The sequence below is a fragment of the Cystoisospora suis genome (genome assembly GCF_002600585.1).
Source record: "Cystoisospora suis strain Wien I chromosome Unknown contig_2626, whole genome shotgun sequence".
Taxonomy (NCBI): Eukaryota; Apicomplexa; class Conoidasida; order Eucoccidiorida; family Sarcocystidae; genus Cystoisospora; species Cystoisospora suis.
Genome location: NW_027155424.1, coordinates 19,201 through 36,052, shown reverse-complemented (window position 1 = coordinate 36,052; position 16,852 = coordinate 19,201). Strand labels below are relative to the sequence as shown.

The 16,852-nt window shown below is 47.2% G+C and overlaps 3 protein-coding genes across 3 annotated transcripts; 2 read left to right on the top strand and 1 right to left on the bottom strand.

Annotated features, from left to right (window-relative positions):
* Positions 1-2: 2 nt before the first annotated feature.
* Positions 3-6,992, top strand: CSUI_005420 (beta-tubulin cofactor; the record flags this gene model as incomplete). The annotated part of the gene is made up of 5 exons (XM_068065596.1): positions 3-393; positions 918-2,326; positions 2,877-4,188; positions 4,794-5,031; positions 5,698-6,992. Coding segments are annotated over 5 exons (3,786 nt in total), but the record flags the coding sequence as incomplete, so codon positions are not given.
* A 1,084-nt stretch (positions 6,993-8,076) lies between these two features.
* CSUI_005419 (uncharacterized protein) lies at positions 8,077-11,245 on the bottom strand. Its single transcript, XM_068065595.1, has 2 exons — positions 10,708-11,245; positions 8,077-10,075 (listed from the first exon to the last, which is right to left on the bottom strand). The coding sequence occupies exons 1-2, from the start codon at positions 10,963-10,965 to the stop codon at positions 8,825-8,827; spliced, it is 1,509 nt and encodes a 502-aa protein (XP_067922432.1). The 5' UTR covers positions 10,966-11,245; the 3' UTR covers positions 8,077-8,824.
* Positions 11,246-12,744: 1,499 nt separating this feature from the next.
* CSUI_005418 (uncharacterized protein) lies at positions 12,745-16,852 on the top strand. Its single transcript, XM_068065594.1, has 5 exons — positions 12,745-13,211; positions 14,293-14,342; positions 15,171-15,254; positions 15,853-15,908; positions 16,571-16,852. Exons 1-5 carry the CDS (start codon positions 13,126-13,128, stop codon positions 16,691-16,693), a joined length of 399 nt encoding a protein of 132 aa, XP_067922431.1. The 5' UTR covers positions 12,745-13,125; the 3' UTR covers positions 16,694-16,852.

Here is a 16,852-nt window from a genome sequence, read left to right as displayed (position 1 = left end):
GGCGGCGATCCCATCTAGGGAAAGATGAGAGAAAGACAGAAGTAGAATCTTGTCTAAGTTCATCCCAACAGAGTTGCAGCAAGGAAGCATCAGCACATAACCTTCACACCTCACCTCCCACTCCAACTACAGCGGCTCCTGCTGAGAAGGACGGAGAGGAAGTAAGAGAAGCAAAAGATCGATCTGTTTCTTCTACTACGTCATCCTCTTCCTCGTGTGAAGACGAAGAAGAAGAAGAGAGAAAAAGAAGATTTTTGCGAGAATGGCTCCTGCCAGAGAGTGTCCAAGGAGACATCAGACAGATTGTGATCAAAGTGGAGAAGCGAAGAGAATATCGAGGGAAAGGTGGAGATCTTATACGTATTGGCGTCTGTAAACTCATCCAAGCTCTCGGTGAGGACATAGTTTGTTCCCTCTTCTCATCTTTTCGAAAGGAAATGTCTTCGGGTCATACAGGAATGTCTATACGTTGTTGCATTGAATTGTAAAGCAATGAAATCGATACCCAGGCCTTGGTCGTCTTTAAACCGTTGAAAACGGGGAGTCCATTGGCCAGTCAGACTGCTCTACTCTCCCGAGTATGATGATGCTTCAGCTTGGCAGGTGCTTGGCATCGGAAGGCCTGAGTGGGTCTTCAGTCTTGTGTCGATGTATGTGACTCTATCTATATATAGCTATGGATATACATAGAGATACACATGGACCGAGGCGTTATCTGAATATGATTCGAAGCGTCACTCTTTACGTATACTACACGTATGTGTCTTTCCTAGAGATATGTATCTCTATGTGTATATATGCATGTATCCGTGCTTATATGAGGGGTGTGTGTACGTAGGTGTGGGATGTATCCGAGATAGCTCCCGAACGAGGTGTGTCTATCCGTCTTCTCCTCGTGTTGGTTGTTATTCTATCAGCATCGTCTCCGTTGATTGTCTTTAAGTCAGCGACCTCGAAGCGCTACTTAGCAACGTTGATGGATGGCTTAAAACATTTTTCCGAGGAAGTTCAGCTGTCTTCAGCGGAAGCTCTTCGCCCTCTGCTTTTCTTACGTATGGATACAACAGACATCTTAGAGTCTTTCCTACCAGGTCTCCTCGCAAATCTTAAGAAACCAGATGAACATATTGCTGCGCGAAGGGGGTACGTCCTAGCTCTTGCGACTCTCCCTCCTTCGGTGTATAGACACTGCTATAGATTAGCTACACTCCGGAAAAAGAAGGAGAAAGAGAAGAGCGCGAGAATGGAGTCCAATACAATGAATATCTCTGAAGAAGGTATGCAGCGAAGAAAAGATGAAGCCATGAAAGACAAGAATCAAGAGTGTACAATGAAGATCGAAGATGAGAAGACACCTCTTTCTTGTTCGAGTCGCCTCTCTCGGGGTGTGAAAGAAGATTCTACGTCTACGAGAACTTCGCAAAAAGTTCCCAAAGAAGAAGAGAAAAGACAGCATGAAGCGTCAGGAGAAGACGGGGGTTTTCTTTTCGACATCTTACGATATGAAGCTACGTCTAAAATGCCTTTAAATGACCCGGGTCTGAATGACGCCCATACACGCCGAAATGCTCTTATAGCTTACGGATTTGCACTGCGAGCTATTCTTTCTCTTTCTCCTTCTTCTTTTTCTTCCTTCACCCAAGACAATCCGTGTTCAACTCCAGAGAATCCCGAAGACAAAGAGGAGAAGGGAGAAGGAGAACAAGCCTTTCGGTTCTCTAAATCTTTCTGGGATGAGATCGTAGAAACCCTAACTGTGTGTTGTTCCGATTGTCAATCAGATCGACGTGGAGATGTCGGCTCATGGATACGAGAAGTAGCAGTTGAAGTTATATGTTTTCTTCTTGAGAATGTCAACGTCGATGCTCCTCATGCATCGACTCTCCCCCTACCTTCTCACCATGCACACCCACAACGCGAACAGCAAGAGGGGGAGCAGCAGAACAACAAGGAGAGGAATAGGAATGACCAGATGACTTGTAGTAGTCATGCGAAAGAGGAGAGATCCGCCGTACCACCTTTATCAATTGCATCAGAGTGCGAACCATCGATCTCCGTTTGGGAGAAGCTCTTAGGTTTGGTAATCCGTATGGCACTGGAGAACCTAGGCAGGACCAGAAGTCGCGCGACTTTCTTACTCTATCGTATGACGGCTCCTTTGCCTTCGACAAGTCGTCGTTATTCACCGTCTGCGGAGCGAAAAGGAGAGATCTATCAAGAAGAAGGAGACAGGAGAGAAGATAACCAAGAGGCAGGGAAAGACAGCAGCGATGGACGCTGCCCAAGGCCAGAATATCTCGCTTCTTTATCTCCACCTCCTTTCCGAGTCAGCCAGGATGCATGCTGCACCCGTGCGTGTCTTTTTGTTCTCGATATGTGTGTTTCAGACGGTTCTTTGATAGGCTTTCCGGTCTCTCTTTCTTTGTGAATAGGTGTACCTGTATAGCTAAGTATGTTTGCAACTGGTCTTAGATGAGAAAGGAGGTTCTACCTGTCTGTATGACATGTACAAGGAAATCTGTAACAGACCGGTGATATCCACAGTATGTGAATCTGTTTGTATTCTGCTTTGCACTCCCGCTCGCTCTGCTGCTTTTTCGTATTCTCTTAGTCCGCCTGTATCCGACTTGACGCCTGCTTGACACCTCGACGTTCCAGCCGAGATAGATACGAGGAGCCTTATGACCTGAAGGATATTCATACTTACGCTATCCTATATGTACATGTATCTTTGTATATGTATGCATGCAGATTCAGATATGTATCGAAAGATCTCTATGTACTTTTTGGTGTCTATTTCTATCTTTCTGAAATCACATACAAGTGAGTCTCATAGCCTGTGATGAGTTTTGTCTGTCTATTTTCTGTCTTTATAGATCGAATGGATCTGGGGGCGCGTGTTCCATGACTACTCTTATGAGCTTGGCCCTGCAGACATCCCTCCTATCTCGGTAGATACCTTGCATGCAGAAGCTACGCATAATACTAGTACGGGAGAGAATCCTTGTTGTTCAGGATCCTCTCCGAATATACGCCGATGTTTGATATCTCATCTTAGACCAGAACCTAGGGGTCTTCGATTTATACAAGAGAGCTTACTTCCTATAGCGGAAAAGCAAAGAAAAGCTGCTGAAGAAACCAAGCCTGTCCTGCCATTTCATGATCTTCATCTCTCAGATTTCTCGCAGCCGATAACTCTTCCTCTTATGCCACCTTCCTTACTCCCATCTGCACAGAACCATACAGGGGATCATGAGCCTTCTTCCTCTTCTTTCAGTGGAGCACCTATAGACGGCCTTTCTTCTTCTCTCAAGGGATGTACGACTTCTTCCGTATTGAGTAGAGCTGAGATGACTGGTGAAAAAGACAGAAAGAAGGAAGGTGTCTCGGACAAAGAGAAGGAGAAACTGAAGAAGAGAGATGAAGATGAAGAATGCTGGATGTCTAGCTTCGACTTTCTTCTTGATTTATCTGTGATTGATGGCGGGTATGCATCTCTTCATAAAACACGTAAATCAGGCGTCGTCTTGAGACTTCCTTTCTTCACAAATCCGTCGATAACGTATCCTCGTCTTCTCATTTTTCTTCTCTTTCCCGTTTATCGTCGGAGAGCCGCCGAGGGAACATGTCTGGGTGTAGGAGGAGCCCTAGGAAGCTCAGCGGATCAAACCCTCCGAGCTGTCCTTTCTTTCTTTACTCATCTCCGCGAACTGCTTCGTGATAGGTCGAACGACCAAGTAGGGCAGAAGCGGGGGCTCATATCAGAAAGAGAAGATTTCTTGCTAGAGAACAAGCAAAAGAAAGAAGAAGTACAGAAGCGTCTCTTCTTCTCTCTCCCCCTAAACAAACAAAGTGACAAGACAGATGATATATCTGCTTTGTACCTGGATGTCTTGCATGCAATCCACAAATTAGGCGAGAAATTTGAAGAGAAGGAAAAGCCTGAAGAACATGAATCTTCTTCGTTAAAGCTTAGCAGAACTTCCACTTCAGGGATTCTTAGTATGGTGTCTGGGAGTCTCATTGATGTCCTTCTGTCCTGTCGGGATCAAAAGAAGAAAATAAGAAACAAGGAAGAAGATAAACTCCCCCCAGTGGATGAAAGTGATTTCTTTGATAAGCTTCGGACCTCGGCCTTAAAGACTTCTATTATTCTTGCATCGAACGATATTCTAACCTACCGAGATGGTAGGTCTTCTCAGACAGAACGACCGCTCAGGCGATCCTGGCGTCCCGTCTTTCTTAAGCAAGTCCAGGAGGATTGATCAGTAGAAGGAGCCAGCCAGACATACAAAGGAGTGTCGATGCATAGACAATCTATCTATAGTTGAAGTCTTGGGGAGGGGGAGGGTCTTGGATGTATGTGATCGACTTCAAATACATACATAGGGATGATGTAGAGTGAGAAACGCAGATAGGCGTATGAATGCAAAGCTCAAGTAGAGCGTGCGCGAGTGAACTGGTGGCCTTCCTCTTTATGCGCCTTCATCTATATACATCTGCTTCTCATTCTTTCATCGAAGAAGGGTCTCCGTCCATGCGAAACACCTCTTGTCTGCTCATTGGTGAACTGAGAAAGAGACACGTGCAGACATGCAAACAAACACACATACATATATGTGTGCACTTTCTACATTTGTACAAAGATACGTACAAGTGTGCCTGTACATATACATTGCTCGTCCAGTACATTCACCAGGCTCTATCCCAAGTTCCATACCCTCACTGTATATAGATGTGCAGGAAGAGGTATCCCTCGTCTTCTCAGTTTTTCTTCTTCTCTATGTTCTCAGCCACCCGCATGCTTAGCGTCCTCATGGATGCAAGTTTGACATCAGGGCCTGTAGGGAGATCTTTTCAGTTCATCAGAGATCAATGTGAAGCTTTCATAGTTTTAGCGTCATCTAGGAGTGTAGACGAAGGAGAAGGAAATGAAGAAAGAGGAGAAGGTTTCGTGATAGGAAATACTAATGAAGTCCTGTCTATACAGAAGATTGCTCTATGCAAAGCTTTACAATTTCTCAAGCATCGGTAAGTCACAGGAGCTGAACAGCTCCGTTGTATCTCTCCACAATCTCTACGAAGATACCGTCTGTTTCTTCGTATGCATATGTATGTCTATCATAGCTTTTGGGGTGTAGCTACACACTCCTTTCCTTTGTCTTGCACTTCGATTCATACTCGGGACTTTGCCTTTCTGCTCGTAGAAAACGGGTACCTTACGCTTGCAATCTCTCTGTAGAGCACAGGCTTTTCTTCACTCCATGCACGGGCGTGCGGGCGTATTTGGGTCCTTGTAGAGCCTTCCTCCTGTTGAGAGTTTTTATTGAGTATCTATCGCACCAACGACGAGAGGTCAGATGTGTTTCCCCACCTCCAAATTGAAGGCGTCCCTGCATACAAACTGCGTGGAGACGCTACATATATAAATAGACGTGAAGCGAGTCATTTCAGCAACTTGAGAAGGAGCCCAGAAGAAACGGTAAGTAGTTCATTCATCGTTAGTGTGTGTCGGACGGACACAAACATACTAAAGTTTCGCCATGAAGGAGTGACGAGCTTACAGCTGAATGGACACGCACACTACCTGCCCACACCCAGAGACGATGCCGTGTGAACCGGAGTATGTAGCTATACTGTATGGCCGTCGTTGTTTATGGGTTTTTTTCTTCCTTGGCTGCGTCTCGTCTCTGACAGGTTTCCTAAGATCCGGCAGTTCGCAGCCGAGACACTCTACAGCTCTCTGGTACTGTCGCTGTCTAGTCTTGCCCCATGTCCAGATGCACAAAGTACTCTCTTACCCGCGAGACCAACATCACAAGAGAAAGGCTTTTCCTCTTCAGGAGGAGCTCTCCCTTGCGTTACGACGGGAGAGCAGAGACAGTCCTCTAAGCTGCCGGAGAGCGAAGAATCACCGTTTAGATTGAACGAACAACAAATAGATGAAGTTACGGATATCCTTACTCTCACGCCATGGCTAGAGATGCAGTCTGATTCGAAATCTCATCCGGTCCCCGGTGACGATGCTCACACTAGCAAGAGTACGGAAACAAACCCAGTTGAACGTCTGATTGCACTCTTCGGGATTGAGAAGGAGTGGCAAGCTATTCAGTCAAAGAAGCCTAGAAAATAAGAACTTTTCTGTGGGTTAGTTAGCGGACGTGTTTGACGACGGCGAGACTGAAAGGTTCAGCAGGGAGACCATGCGTTCTTGTAATACGTTGCGTAAGGGCAGAAGGTAGTCCGCGTTATTTTTCCGATTTATAACGAAAGTTGCTATCTGTTCATCGCATCTTTGTATTCCTTCTCAAGATAGGAAGGATCTCTTTCTTGTCATCTGCCACTTTTTCCGCGCGGGAAACACGAAGCGGAGAAGTCTGAATCTCCGGGTTCACTAGATTTTGAAGGAAAAAAAAGTGGGGTAGAAGAAGATTACTCCGGTTTTGCATTCCTTCTCAAGATGACGGTGACTACATATTTGAAGGCATACCTTCATGCCACGGTCTCGTTGACAGACTGCTTTCTTGGCTAAGACTTTCGATGCGATTTTGAAAAAGAAAGGCCGTTCTTCTCTCGTCTCGACAATCCGCACGCGCGCCATCTATCATTCTTTCTGGACCTACTGCGCACGACGAAAAAGTTAACCGTAATTTCTAGCTACTCTCTCACAGTCTCTGTGTCTTCGAGTTGTGCATTTCTTGACTTCATTCGCGAGTAGATCAGCATATGTTGTTTTCACAGCGGCCTGCGTGACGGGTGTGCCGCCGGAAGAGAAAGCCCTCCCTCTGTAGTACGTTTTCTGTTTCTAAACGCTGGAGAAACGGGGGTCTAACCAAGCAGTGTGCACTTGATTGCTTATGCGATTGAGCTACTTCGCTAGAGAGAAAAAGGGACTCGTTACGTACAGACTTCCATTTTGTGTCAGGTTCGCCGGACATGCGGACGGGGAGAGGGGAGCGGACAGGAACAGTTACAGGTCTGCTCGACAACCCACTACTGTCAGTTTTCCAATACAGGCCTGATATTCGGCGACTTTTCTGCTTCGATCCATCTAGTCAGAAGGATCCGATTTCTATGTAGAGAAAAGGAAAGTGGCCAGAGGGGAAATAAGGCTTCACGCGTCGTCCCGCGCAGCAGGACGGGTGTTCTTTCTTGGCCGGACAGAGCGCTCTTCCGGTTAAGTTATTTCCTTCACTGATCGACTGCTCTACATGAAACATAGATTGCAGGAGACGTGCCCCTGAGAAGGAACGTTCCGCACGGTTCCTAGTTTCGAAGGAGAGCTCTACTGGAGAAACTGCCATGAAAGTCGGACAGGATGAAAGGCGATGCCCTCTGATTGTTGAGAATGCGAGCATATGGGGCTGTCGCGGTACTACACGACTGCTCTGACGGGAATTCTCCGACAGGGTGCCACCGGGTGAGCGCATTTGTGTTTTCGTTACATGTATAAAATTGCTAGAAGTATCTTGGAATGTTGCGATGCGGATACAAAAGCCTCTTGGAAGTCACAGTTTGGATCTTACTGAAGCAGCTTAGTGGCAGCTGTTGGGGCGAGGGACACGCCTACGGGGCAGACATACACTCCGAACTGCCTCGTTTCTGGCTAGTTTCCCTGGCAAGCTGCAGTCGCGCGGTGAGGGTTCTTTTTCTGAAGTCAGTCTGCAGGCGTGGCTCATTGGCAAGCTATACTGTGGTATCGTGCCAATCGCTTTTTACTGTGCCGATGGAAGATACTCTGTGCTATCTTCTGGAACTCTACAACGTCTTGTAAAAAAGTAAACAAAGCGCGTCGTTCGTACTGGCTACAAACCACGGAGCAGCTATCCTACTTAAGTATGTGGCCGTCGTCAGTCACGTGCTATGTCTCCCTACCGAGCCATTTCTGGACCACCTGATGAGAAGAATCTTCCATAGCTTTCGCACAGAAAATACACTGAGAACATGAAGATCAAGACTGAACCATGCAACGAGTAACCGTCGTTGTTTGCCTATAGCAGTGGCAGCTTGCTAGAGGAGAAATGCATCCTTATCGCAACTCTCACAGGGGCGCGTCATTCTGGTAATCGCGCCCTCTTCGACCGGGTCTTCAGAAAAAAAAAACTCACTGCGACACGGGGTGTGGTTGTCTTTCAGAAGAAATGATCACTAAACTCACCATCACTACGGAATACCATCACCTGAATGCGAACGATGGTACTTTTCAGTACTACACGGAAAGAACGAAGTTCATAATCTACAACGCAGACTTCGAGATGCAACGCTGTACCTGGACGCTACGAAGTATTCAGGGTGACTATCAACACTGTCTTGTCTTGTAGCTTTAGCCCCCTCCTCGCCTCCACAAACGGTCTTTGTTTTCAGATGGATACCGACGCAAATACAGTCCACAGCATCTGTTGTTCGCTTCGTTCGAAGTGGAAAAAAAAGAAAAGGACTGTCACCCACACACAGGTGATAGGCAACAACCACAACCTGCGTACACTAGACCCAAGGGAGAATCGTAGACAAGCCGATGATACTACCAGTCAGAAGACGGCTTTCAGGAGAAGCAACGGAGAGAAGAGAGTGGGAAACAAAAGATTTTACAGAGATATGCTGGCATAGTGAGTTCAGTAAAAGTGGCAGAAGAGCCTCCTACTATCATAGTGGAGTGATACGTACTGTTCTCCCTAACACGCCTGCAGAATTCTCTCTCCCAGAATATCAAGTAGCGACCTGTCATACTTTTCACTTGATATCTGCTGAGAGAAATATTTCTTGCTGGTCGAGACGACCTGGTTCATGAGCGATGCCACCTGGGTGAAAAAGGGACAAAAAAGACTTAGAACTCCGCGGCAGCTACCATAGGCAAGATTCTCCGGTGTGACGTCTGAGGAGTCTTCTGAGCCATGCGTATCTGAGCACTGATGTCCTCGGATACGTGCTCCTTTTGTGATGACGAGACAGTTGATTTCTCAGTAGTGGTCGCTTCAGATTTCTTTTCTGTCTCCTTGACTCCGAGGCTGGCGGAAACGGAAGGAACGTGTGTCTTCTCATCAGACGGAGGAAGAGAGTTGCCAATGGTGCGTCCGGCGTTGTGTTGTTTGTCGGCAGTTGGTGTTTGGGTGTCCTTTGTTGTCGCTGCCTCCTCAGCTCTGTCCTTTTTAATGGGGAATTTGATCAGCAGCTTGTCATCTTCAACTCTAGCAGCCTTTGCATCAACACTTTCGTAGTCACACACAGGGTTGATAATAAAACGTTCGTAAGAGTAAACATTTGTTGGCGCTAGTGTTGACGGAGTTCCGCGCAAGTTGTTTCCACTGGACTTCGTTGTCGTACCGTAGTTTTCATTTGGTTTGATCGTCTCATCTGTCACTTCGGTCGTAGTCTCCTCCTGCGAAGTTGTAGTGGTGTCAGCAGAAGTAACATTCGTCTGTTCTCCGTCCACGTCTTTTCCTGTTTTCTCTCCAATCGTGTTCGAATACTCCACGAAAACGGCATCACCCTCAACCCCTACAATTATGCTTGCGGTCTCGGGTACCGTCGCCAGGTCAACTTCGAAAATACAGCTCTCGCTTGTGATGTTAGTTGTGACCTCGGGGCCCATCAAACTCTCGGGAGTGCTGTTCATAAGCTGAGAGATCAGATCAAAGATGCCACCACCGTTCCCACTGCTACCGGATGAAGATTTCTGCTGTTGGCTTGACACCGAAAGTGACGGGGAGTAAGCATCAAGACCCATCATCATCGAGTTCATTAGGCCCTGAAGGGGTTGAAGATAAGCAGATGTTAAGTAAGATAAGAAATCACTGTCATCTAACTCATCGAGGAGTTCTTCTACGTCCATTGCGCGGTGTTCTTTATCTCCAGTTGAGTCGGCTGATTCTCCGGTGGTCGTTTTGTTAACGAAAGGGTTAGGCCCCATTGCTGTGCTGACATCTCTGTTTAGGCTATCTTCCTCGGCGCCGACAAGGTCGTCAACAGCGAAGAGATTTGCGAAAAAGGACCCGAACGAGTTGAACATATCATTGAAGAAAGACTCCTCGATATCTCCCTCGATAGCATTGAGTGGTAGATTGACAGTGAAGGAGACCTGGAATGAATACAACAAACAAAAAATGCACAAGCGTGGTTTCTACGCCTTAAACTGTTTCTCCGGCTGTCTTGGCGTACGGAATGCAACCCGCGTACGGGCACCCAACGCTCACAAAAAATAGATCCACAGTCCGAGGTGGAGAAAACGTCGCACCAACAACACGGAGCCAGCTCTCTGGTTGGAAACGTAGTAAAAGAGGAAGTGGCATCTTCCCCATTACACCAACTGCCAGATAAGCTTGATGAGCGAACGCAGGCTCGTCGCCGCTAGTATGTCCGTGGTCCAGTCACTTCCTCAAAACTGTGAAATGCAGACTGGAATGGACGGCGCTTGACGCCCATGCCAAGGTGATCCGGATCCTGGATGGATTCAAGAACCAGAGCTGTCTGTTCATCTTAGAGATCCTCAAAGGGACCTTGGTTACACGGAATGGTGTTTCAGGCTCTCCGGCGACAACTGAACTCCAACATATAGCAGATACGGTTTCAGAACCTCACTTTCTGGACCTTGTACAGACGGTCCAGGCGCACTACCACAGTGCGAGAATGTGAAGGACTTCAGAGCGGTGTTGGAAAGCATATTCCACGCGCACAGTTCAACGGATATGGAGTCCTGCAATCTGTTCTTACCATTTCCTGTCTGGGTGGAGTAGCACTCGGACTATGCTGCGTACCAGCCTTTTCTGTCTTGCTCTCCGTGGATACTACAGAAGTCTTGCTATGGTCCTTTTGCATGTCAGGAGCCAAGGAGGCAACGGTGCTTTTTGTCTCTTCTGTCTTCGCTTCCGTCGTTGTCTTGGCCGTGATCGCTCCGTCTGGCACAGCGGATATCACGGTGGTCGACAGTGCCAGAACCACCAAGAAGCCAACAGCGCGACTCGTAGTCATGATGGCGACAAGAGAAAAAAAAAATGAAGATGATCAAGAACCTGACACGTCTGAGAACGCGTTCGAAAGAGAAAAATCCCGCTAGCACTCACTTCAAGCTTAAGTATAAGCGTACACTGCCGTTTTGGCCAGACCGATACACGGTGACGATTGAAGACTCTTCAAGAGCAAGATTCGAGATTACCTGGATCGTGTTGAATGAACATTGAACAACTCATGTATATTGTAAGCATGAGGACACACCATCAAAAGAATACATATGGGACTCCAAGGTCCTAATGCCATTCGTCCAGTCCATGCCTCGGGTTGCGCCCCGGTGAGGGCGAGTCGGCCGGGTCGAATGCCAGCCAGCAGGGCCGGGCGTAGGGTCAAGGACATCCCTGGTTTGCATGCTTTCAAAAAACGTCTGGCTTCTGATCTGGACGGACACACAGCATCCTACATCTCTTTAGCGTTCCTGTGACACATCTTTCCTAGCGCCCGCACCACGCCGGTGCCTGTTGCAACTGATGTACTGACTGCTGGGGTCGTCCGGAATCTCTTCTCCGGCTAATCCCAAGAAATCCCTCGGACAGCACAACGCAGAATTCGATGACTTCCGCAAGAGGGATATCGCTGTGCTGGAGGAGTTGCCTTTGGTCTGCCACACAAGAGATTTGGTCTGGGTGGGCAAGTGGTCACCTCGGGACGCGGTCAGTTATCTGCCGGGTGCACATTGTCGTCATGTACCATGTTTAGATTTCTGATTGAATGGGGCAAAAAGTTCTGAGCGATACCGATGAGAAGAACGTAGAAAGGCTTGGTCTTGCCTGATTAGGCTGGTGAACGAGAGTAACGAAGCCGCGGGCGGACAGTGATTCCTCCACATTCTGTCTGGTATTCGTTCGCTGTACCCAGAAGTCGAAGTGGATTTCTTTTCCCAATGTACGGACCCCCTCCTCGGGTCATTCACTTTCTCTCAGATGTTTCCACTTATGAATAGTTTCTTGCCGAGGCAGCAATTCAGCCATCTCTATCAACTCTGCGGGCTTCACGGGGGTCCCCATTTCGGAAACACCACAATAATTTGTCGAACGCACATGCCCCCGAACCCTGTCCCGATTGTATCAAAATGGCTTTCCGTTTGAATCAAGAGTAGCTCGATCTGGCTTCTCATCTCGGGGAAACGACCTCTTCACTTACGACGGTATTCCTACATCTGCAAAGGTTACCTGCTTAGGAGACAATGGTTTGGCGCCCTTTAAGCTCATGTACTAGGAACCTTCACATGGGAATAAACCGAAGATCCACATCGGCCACCTCTCACTCCAGTGGGGCCTTTTTTGACAAAGGAAATTTTGTTTCACAATGCTCTTCCGGGCTCAGTCCCGTTCTCGTTTCTTCTGTTTGTCTCTTTGTCAAGGCGTACCTAAAGGCGTCGTATTTCTTCGATATGCCATTCGTGATCCTCTAGAGGCACACCGAGAGAAGAAAAACAGCAAGACACCCGCAGTCGTTGACCTGTGGCGTATTTCTTAATTTGTGAACAACCACACACCCACACACTTATCCCTCTAGCTAACATCAGTGACCGGTTTTGCCCTTTCGCTCCATTTTCAATCTCTTCTGACTCATTGCATGTTACCTTAGTTCTCGAGAGGGAAGCAGGTAATCTATGCCAAAAATCTTGTGTGCTTGAGGCGGAGGTAACAATGTGTCCCTTCTACACAGAGCTCCACGAAGGCGAGTGGAAGAGGAGCCGGGGGGGAGGCGTGACGGGACGGTGTGGTCAGTCCAGTCTACCACTCTTCCGACGTTTCTTCTCTTTTTCTTCCTTGACTTCAACGCTCATTTAGAGTAGTCAACAAAAGCCCTTCGTGTCTCCATACATTTATTCAATTTGCAAGGACACTCGAGTCTTTTCCCCTTTCTCGTGAAAAGAAAGTCGCTGGGTACGCTGGTGGGTGCAGTAGGATTCCCTCGTCGGACCTCGTCGTCCCTTCTTCCGCTCGATCATCCGTCAGTCAGCATTCGCCAGTGTTTCTTTTTTGGTTGGGGGCCGATTTCTTCTTAGCTCTTTCCCCTCTCAGCGATTCTGAGAGTTCCGTTTTCCCCTTATTTCGTTTTATTAGATCTGCGCCTTTCTTTCTTCCTCAACTCCAGTGATTCCTGTACCACAAAATGGCGAAACTTCGATGGAAGAGCAATTCATGCACGGATAGGGCTTTGGGGCTAATTGAAGTTGCTTTAAAGAAAGTCGAAGAAGAGTAAGATTTCCTTCACTGGCTGTCTCCGTCAGCGTGCTGTTTTCTGCAGTCGTCTCGTTTCTTCTTCCTCGCCTCTGAAGTAGGAATGAATCTTCTTTCTTCTGCCTCATGTCGATAGGCGGATTCCAAAGATGTTCACGTTTTCACTATCCCGGAGAGAGACGGGTGCAGTTATTGTAGTTTTCATTTCTCCACACTACGGTATTGCAAGTAAAACCGCGTTTTCTTTTCTTTTGCCGGTCATTTTCACCTTCGTCTGGCTCGCCGTCCGACATGAGGATTTCTTCTTCTAGAACAACACATGTACACCATTTTCTCTGTGTCGAGAGTGGCTAATCATCTACCCGTGCAGTTTTTTTCTTCGTATGTCCTCGGTTAACAGAACCAAGCTGCTGGCGTGGTCGGTGCGTTAGTGGTTAGTAAGCGGGTCAGTCAGCTTCAGGAAAGACCGGTTTGATCGCTCAGCCTCCTGTCCAAAGCGTGGTTTGTCTTTCATTCTTTCTTGGTGTCTTACATCTCTGTGTCGCCTAGCTACTCGTGTTGTTCCGTCTCCCCGCGTCTCTCATACAAAAGCAAAGCTACGCATCATATACTCCTGTGTGTGTGTATGCCCATCTTTATTGTATGTACATATACACGGCACGAAGGATCTCTCACCGCCAGACGAGGTGGAGGTGTATTATCACGGGTCTCCTCTGCTGCTGATACGTCTTTACGAATCGCTACATGCACTTCTATAGAGAGGTTACGGGAGGCACACGGATGTATGAAATCATAGATATGATTCTTTTCTCGTCGCTTATCTTCTGCAGAACTACCTTGTCGAGCACACAAACCATCATCTACAATGCAGGAGAAGTAGTTATGTAGATAAGTGGACAGCAGATTACCCTGAATAGGCAAGGCTGCCTGTAGCCTGGTGGATACCATTGTCCTTCTGAGTCCTCGAACGGTAGCCGTGATGACAGGGTGTATTTTCTTCTATTCTCCAGTGCTTGCTTTTCATAACGGTGGGTCAGACCTTTTGTGCATCTTTTGTCAACCTTTCTCCTTTCTTGGTGCTTTTTGTTTTCTACCAAAGAGTGTCAGCGGCTGGAGATGAGAATGCTAAGAACGGATCGGCTCCCCGAGGTATGTACACTGCGTTTGTGCCGTTCTTTGTGTCACCCGTACTACTTTATTGACCGTGTTTTTTCCAATCAAAGTAGAGAAAAATCCCTCGACCCCCGGTTCATCAATCCTGTGTTACTTGGCCTGGTATCTGAAAGAGACGCGCGTAGAGATTGAGGCGAACTACGAAACTCTGTATCTCCACATCTTTCTCACAATGCGTGACGATCGACTGGCTAAGAAGATTCTTCTTTCATCATTACTTTCAAGAAGAGAAGCCGTAGACCTTCCACTTATTCAGCTTGTCTCGAAAATAAGAAAACATCTCTTTCTTCCCAGTTAGCCTGAGCTACGCAACCTAGCCCTTTGCCTGTCTCGTACTTCCCTGACGTGTTCATGGCAGCGGTACCACGATATGGTGCTCGGTACGTCTGTATGATGGCACAAGGGCATTCATATCGTCCACACACGTGTATATGGATCTTTACACCTGAGGATACTGTGCATGTGTGTATGCAGTTGGCTTACCGTGGCTTGTTCTCGATCACGTGCTAAAGCATGCGTTTCTCATGAAGTACAAAGACCTAAGTCGTCCTCATGTGTAGCACCCGTTCTAGTAGTCAGGAGAATCAAACCCATCTCCTCTCCGTCACCTGTCTCTCTCTATCTATCTGTACATATATATATATATATATAACGGGCGCTGTTTTATCTTCGGACAGTGGATGTTTGTATTATGATTTAAGGGCATGTGCAGCTAGCGTAATCGACTTATCTGAAGAAAAGAGAAGTCGTCCGATGGCATAGGCTTCATGAATTTTCCTCTGGGTCTCTGAGTTGCTCTTACAGACCAGCAGAAACAGCATATACCGACCATGATAAACGACCTCCTCTATCCAAGTTGCATTGCCGTTGCAGTTAGCCCCAATGTTGGTAAGGTTCTGCTCGCTCTTCGACTCACTACCCAGCCGTTACACACTTGTATAATAGATACGTACGGGAAGAAAGCTACCTTTTTTTACTATAGATTTCATCTTACCCCGGGTGTTATTTGCTACTGTACCTCTGTATATTGGTACGCCCCCCCTACTGTGCATCTATACATCTCTCGTGTGCGTACCCATACCTACACACACATCTCTTTCGAGGTTCAGATTTTCATTGAGACAGCATTACCGTTCTTTTCCGTAGACGGAGAGTCCAGATACCCTTTGTCTCTATGTCTATACACACGTACATCATAGCACCCGAGCAGGTATACAGTCCGCGCGACATCACCCCCTGCTCGCGTCTCTTCAATAAGAATCGTGCTTTTTGCAGAATAGATGGCATGTGTGGTGTTGCTGTGGTGTAAGGACAAGTCCATCAGGAAAACGAAGCAAGGAAGGCGGGAAGCACGTAACAGTCCTCGTGTCTCCGTCCCTTTCCTGTCATGTACGAACCAGCAGGGATTCGGTGTCTCTTCTGTGGGCGCTAGGGATACGAGAGGTTATTCAGACTTCTTTTCCTCTGCAACTGTTCTTTTCTGTAGGAGAAGGAGCGTGTTTTCGAGGGATGCAATGTGCTCAGTACTCTGTAGCTGGAAAGGTAAGTGAGAAGGGGCCTTCTTAGTGTGTATGTATATCCACTGTCTGCGCATATGTCCGTTCTCACAGATACACCTCCGCATCGACCTACCCTGGCTGTTGTTCTCGATTTGTTCTGATGGCGTCTGTCTGGGTATACACGTTTCGCTATGTAGGGACAGATACAGAGGGTAGTCCACTGCCGTGCCCCAGGCTTTACGTGGTGTCTACACAAGTGTACATGTGTTTCTTGCAGGTTCCATTGTACTTTCGTTTGTCTTGAAACTATCTTAGTATAGCATTCTCTCTCAAGAGTGCTGTAACTACTCCATACCTAAAAGGTGACCATATCGTTTGGTTCGATGAAGGATCTTCGTACCTCGATAGTACCTCATTCATGTATGTAAGCAATCTATGCAGGTAGAGTCCCCCATCGTCATACAAACAATCGTTACTGTTTGCCTGGCACTTAGGTATAATGTGTGCTTCAGGAAGTTTGCGTGTATACGTACGTGTGTGTATCTATGTAGAGCCATATATACCAGGGGCATATATACAGACAAATCTATATAGGTATGTATACAGGCAGTGAGGGCGCTCGATTGTGGGGAGTTTGTTTTTAAGGGAGAGTTGCGTCTCTCTATGCTATCTTGTGTGTTTGCTTTCGATCGTTACTTCTGTTAGGTCTACAATATTGCCGTGATCATGAAGCCTGAAGATCTCGCCCCGGGAGGGGGACGCCTAAATGATGTTACAGGCGGGGGTGATGCTGGCGGTGGAGCTGACGAAGAGAAGCGGCATTATTAGCCGATCTCTTAACGTTCAGACATATCGGGAAGCTCTTGACTACCTATCTATGTATAGGTATCTATCTATACATCGATAGGTAGACATAGATATTTACGCGAAGCTATTTCCTTCTCTTCCGTGTTCTTTTCAAGAATTCTGGAAAGCCCCTGAGGAGCT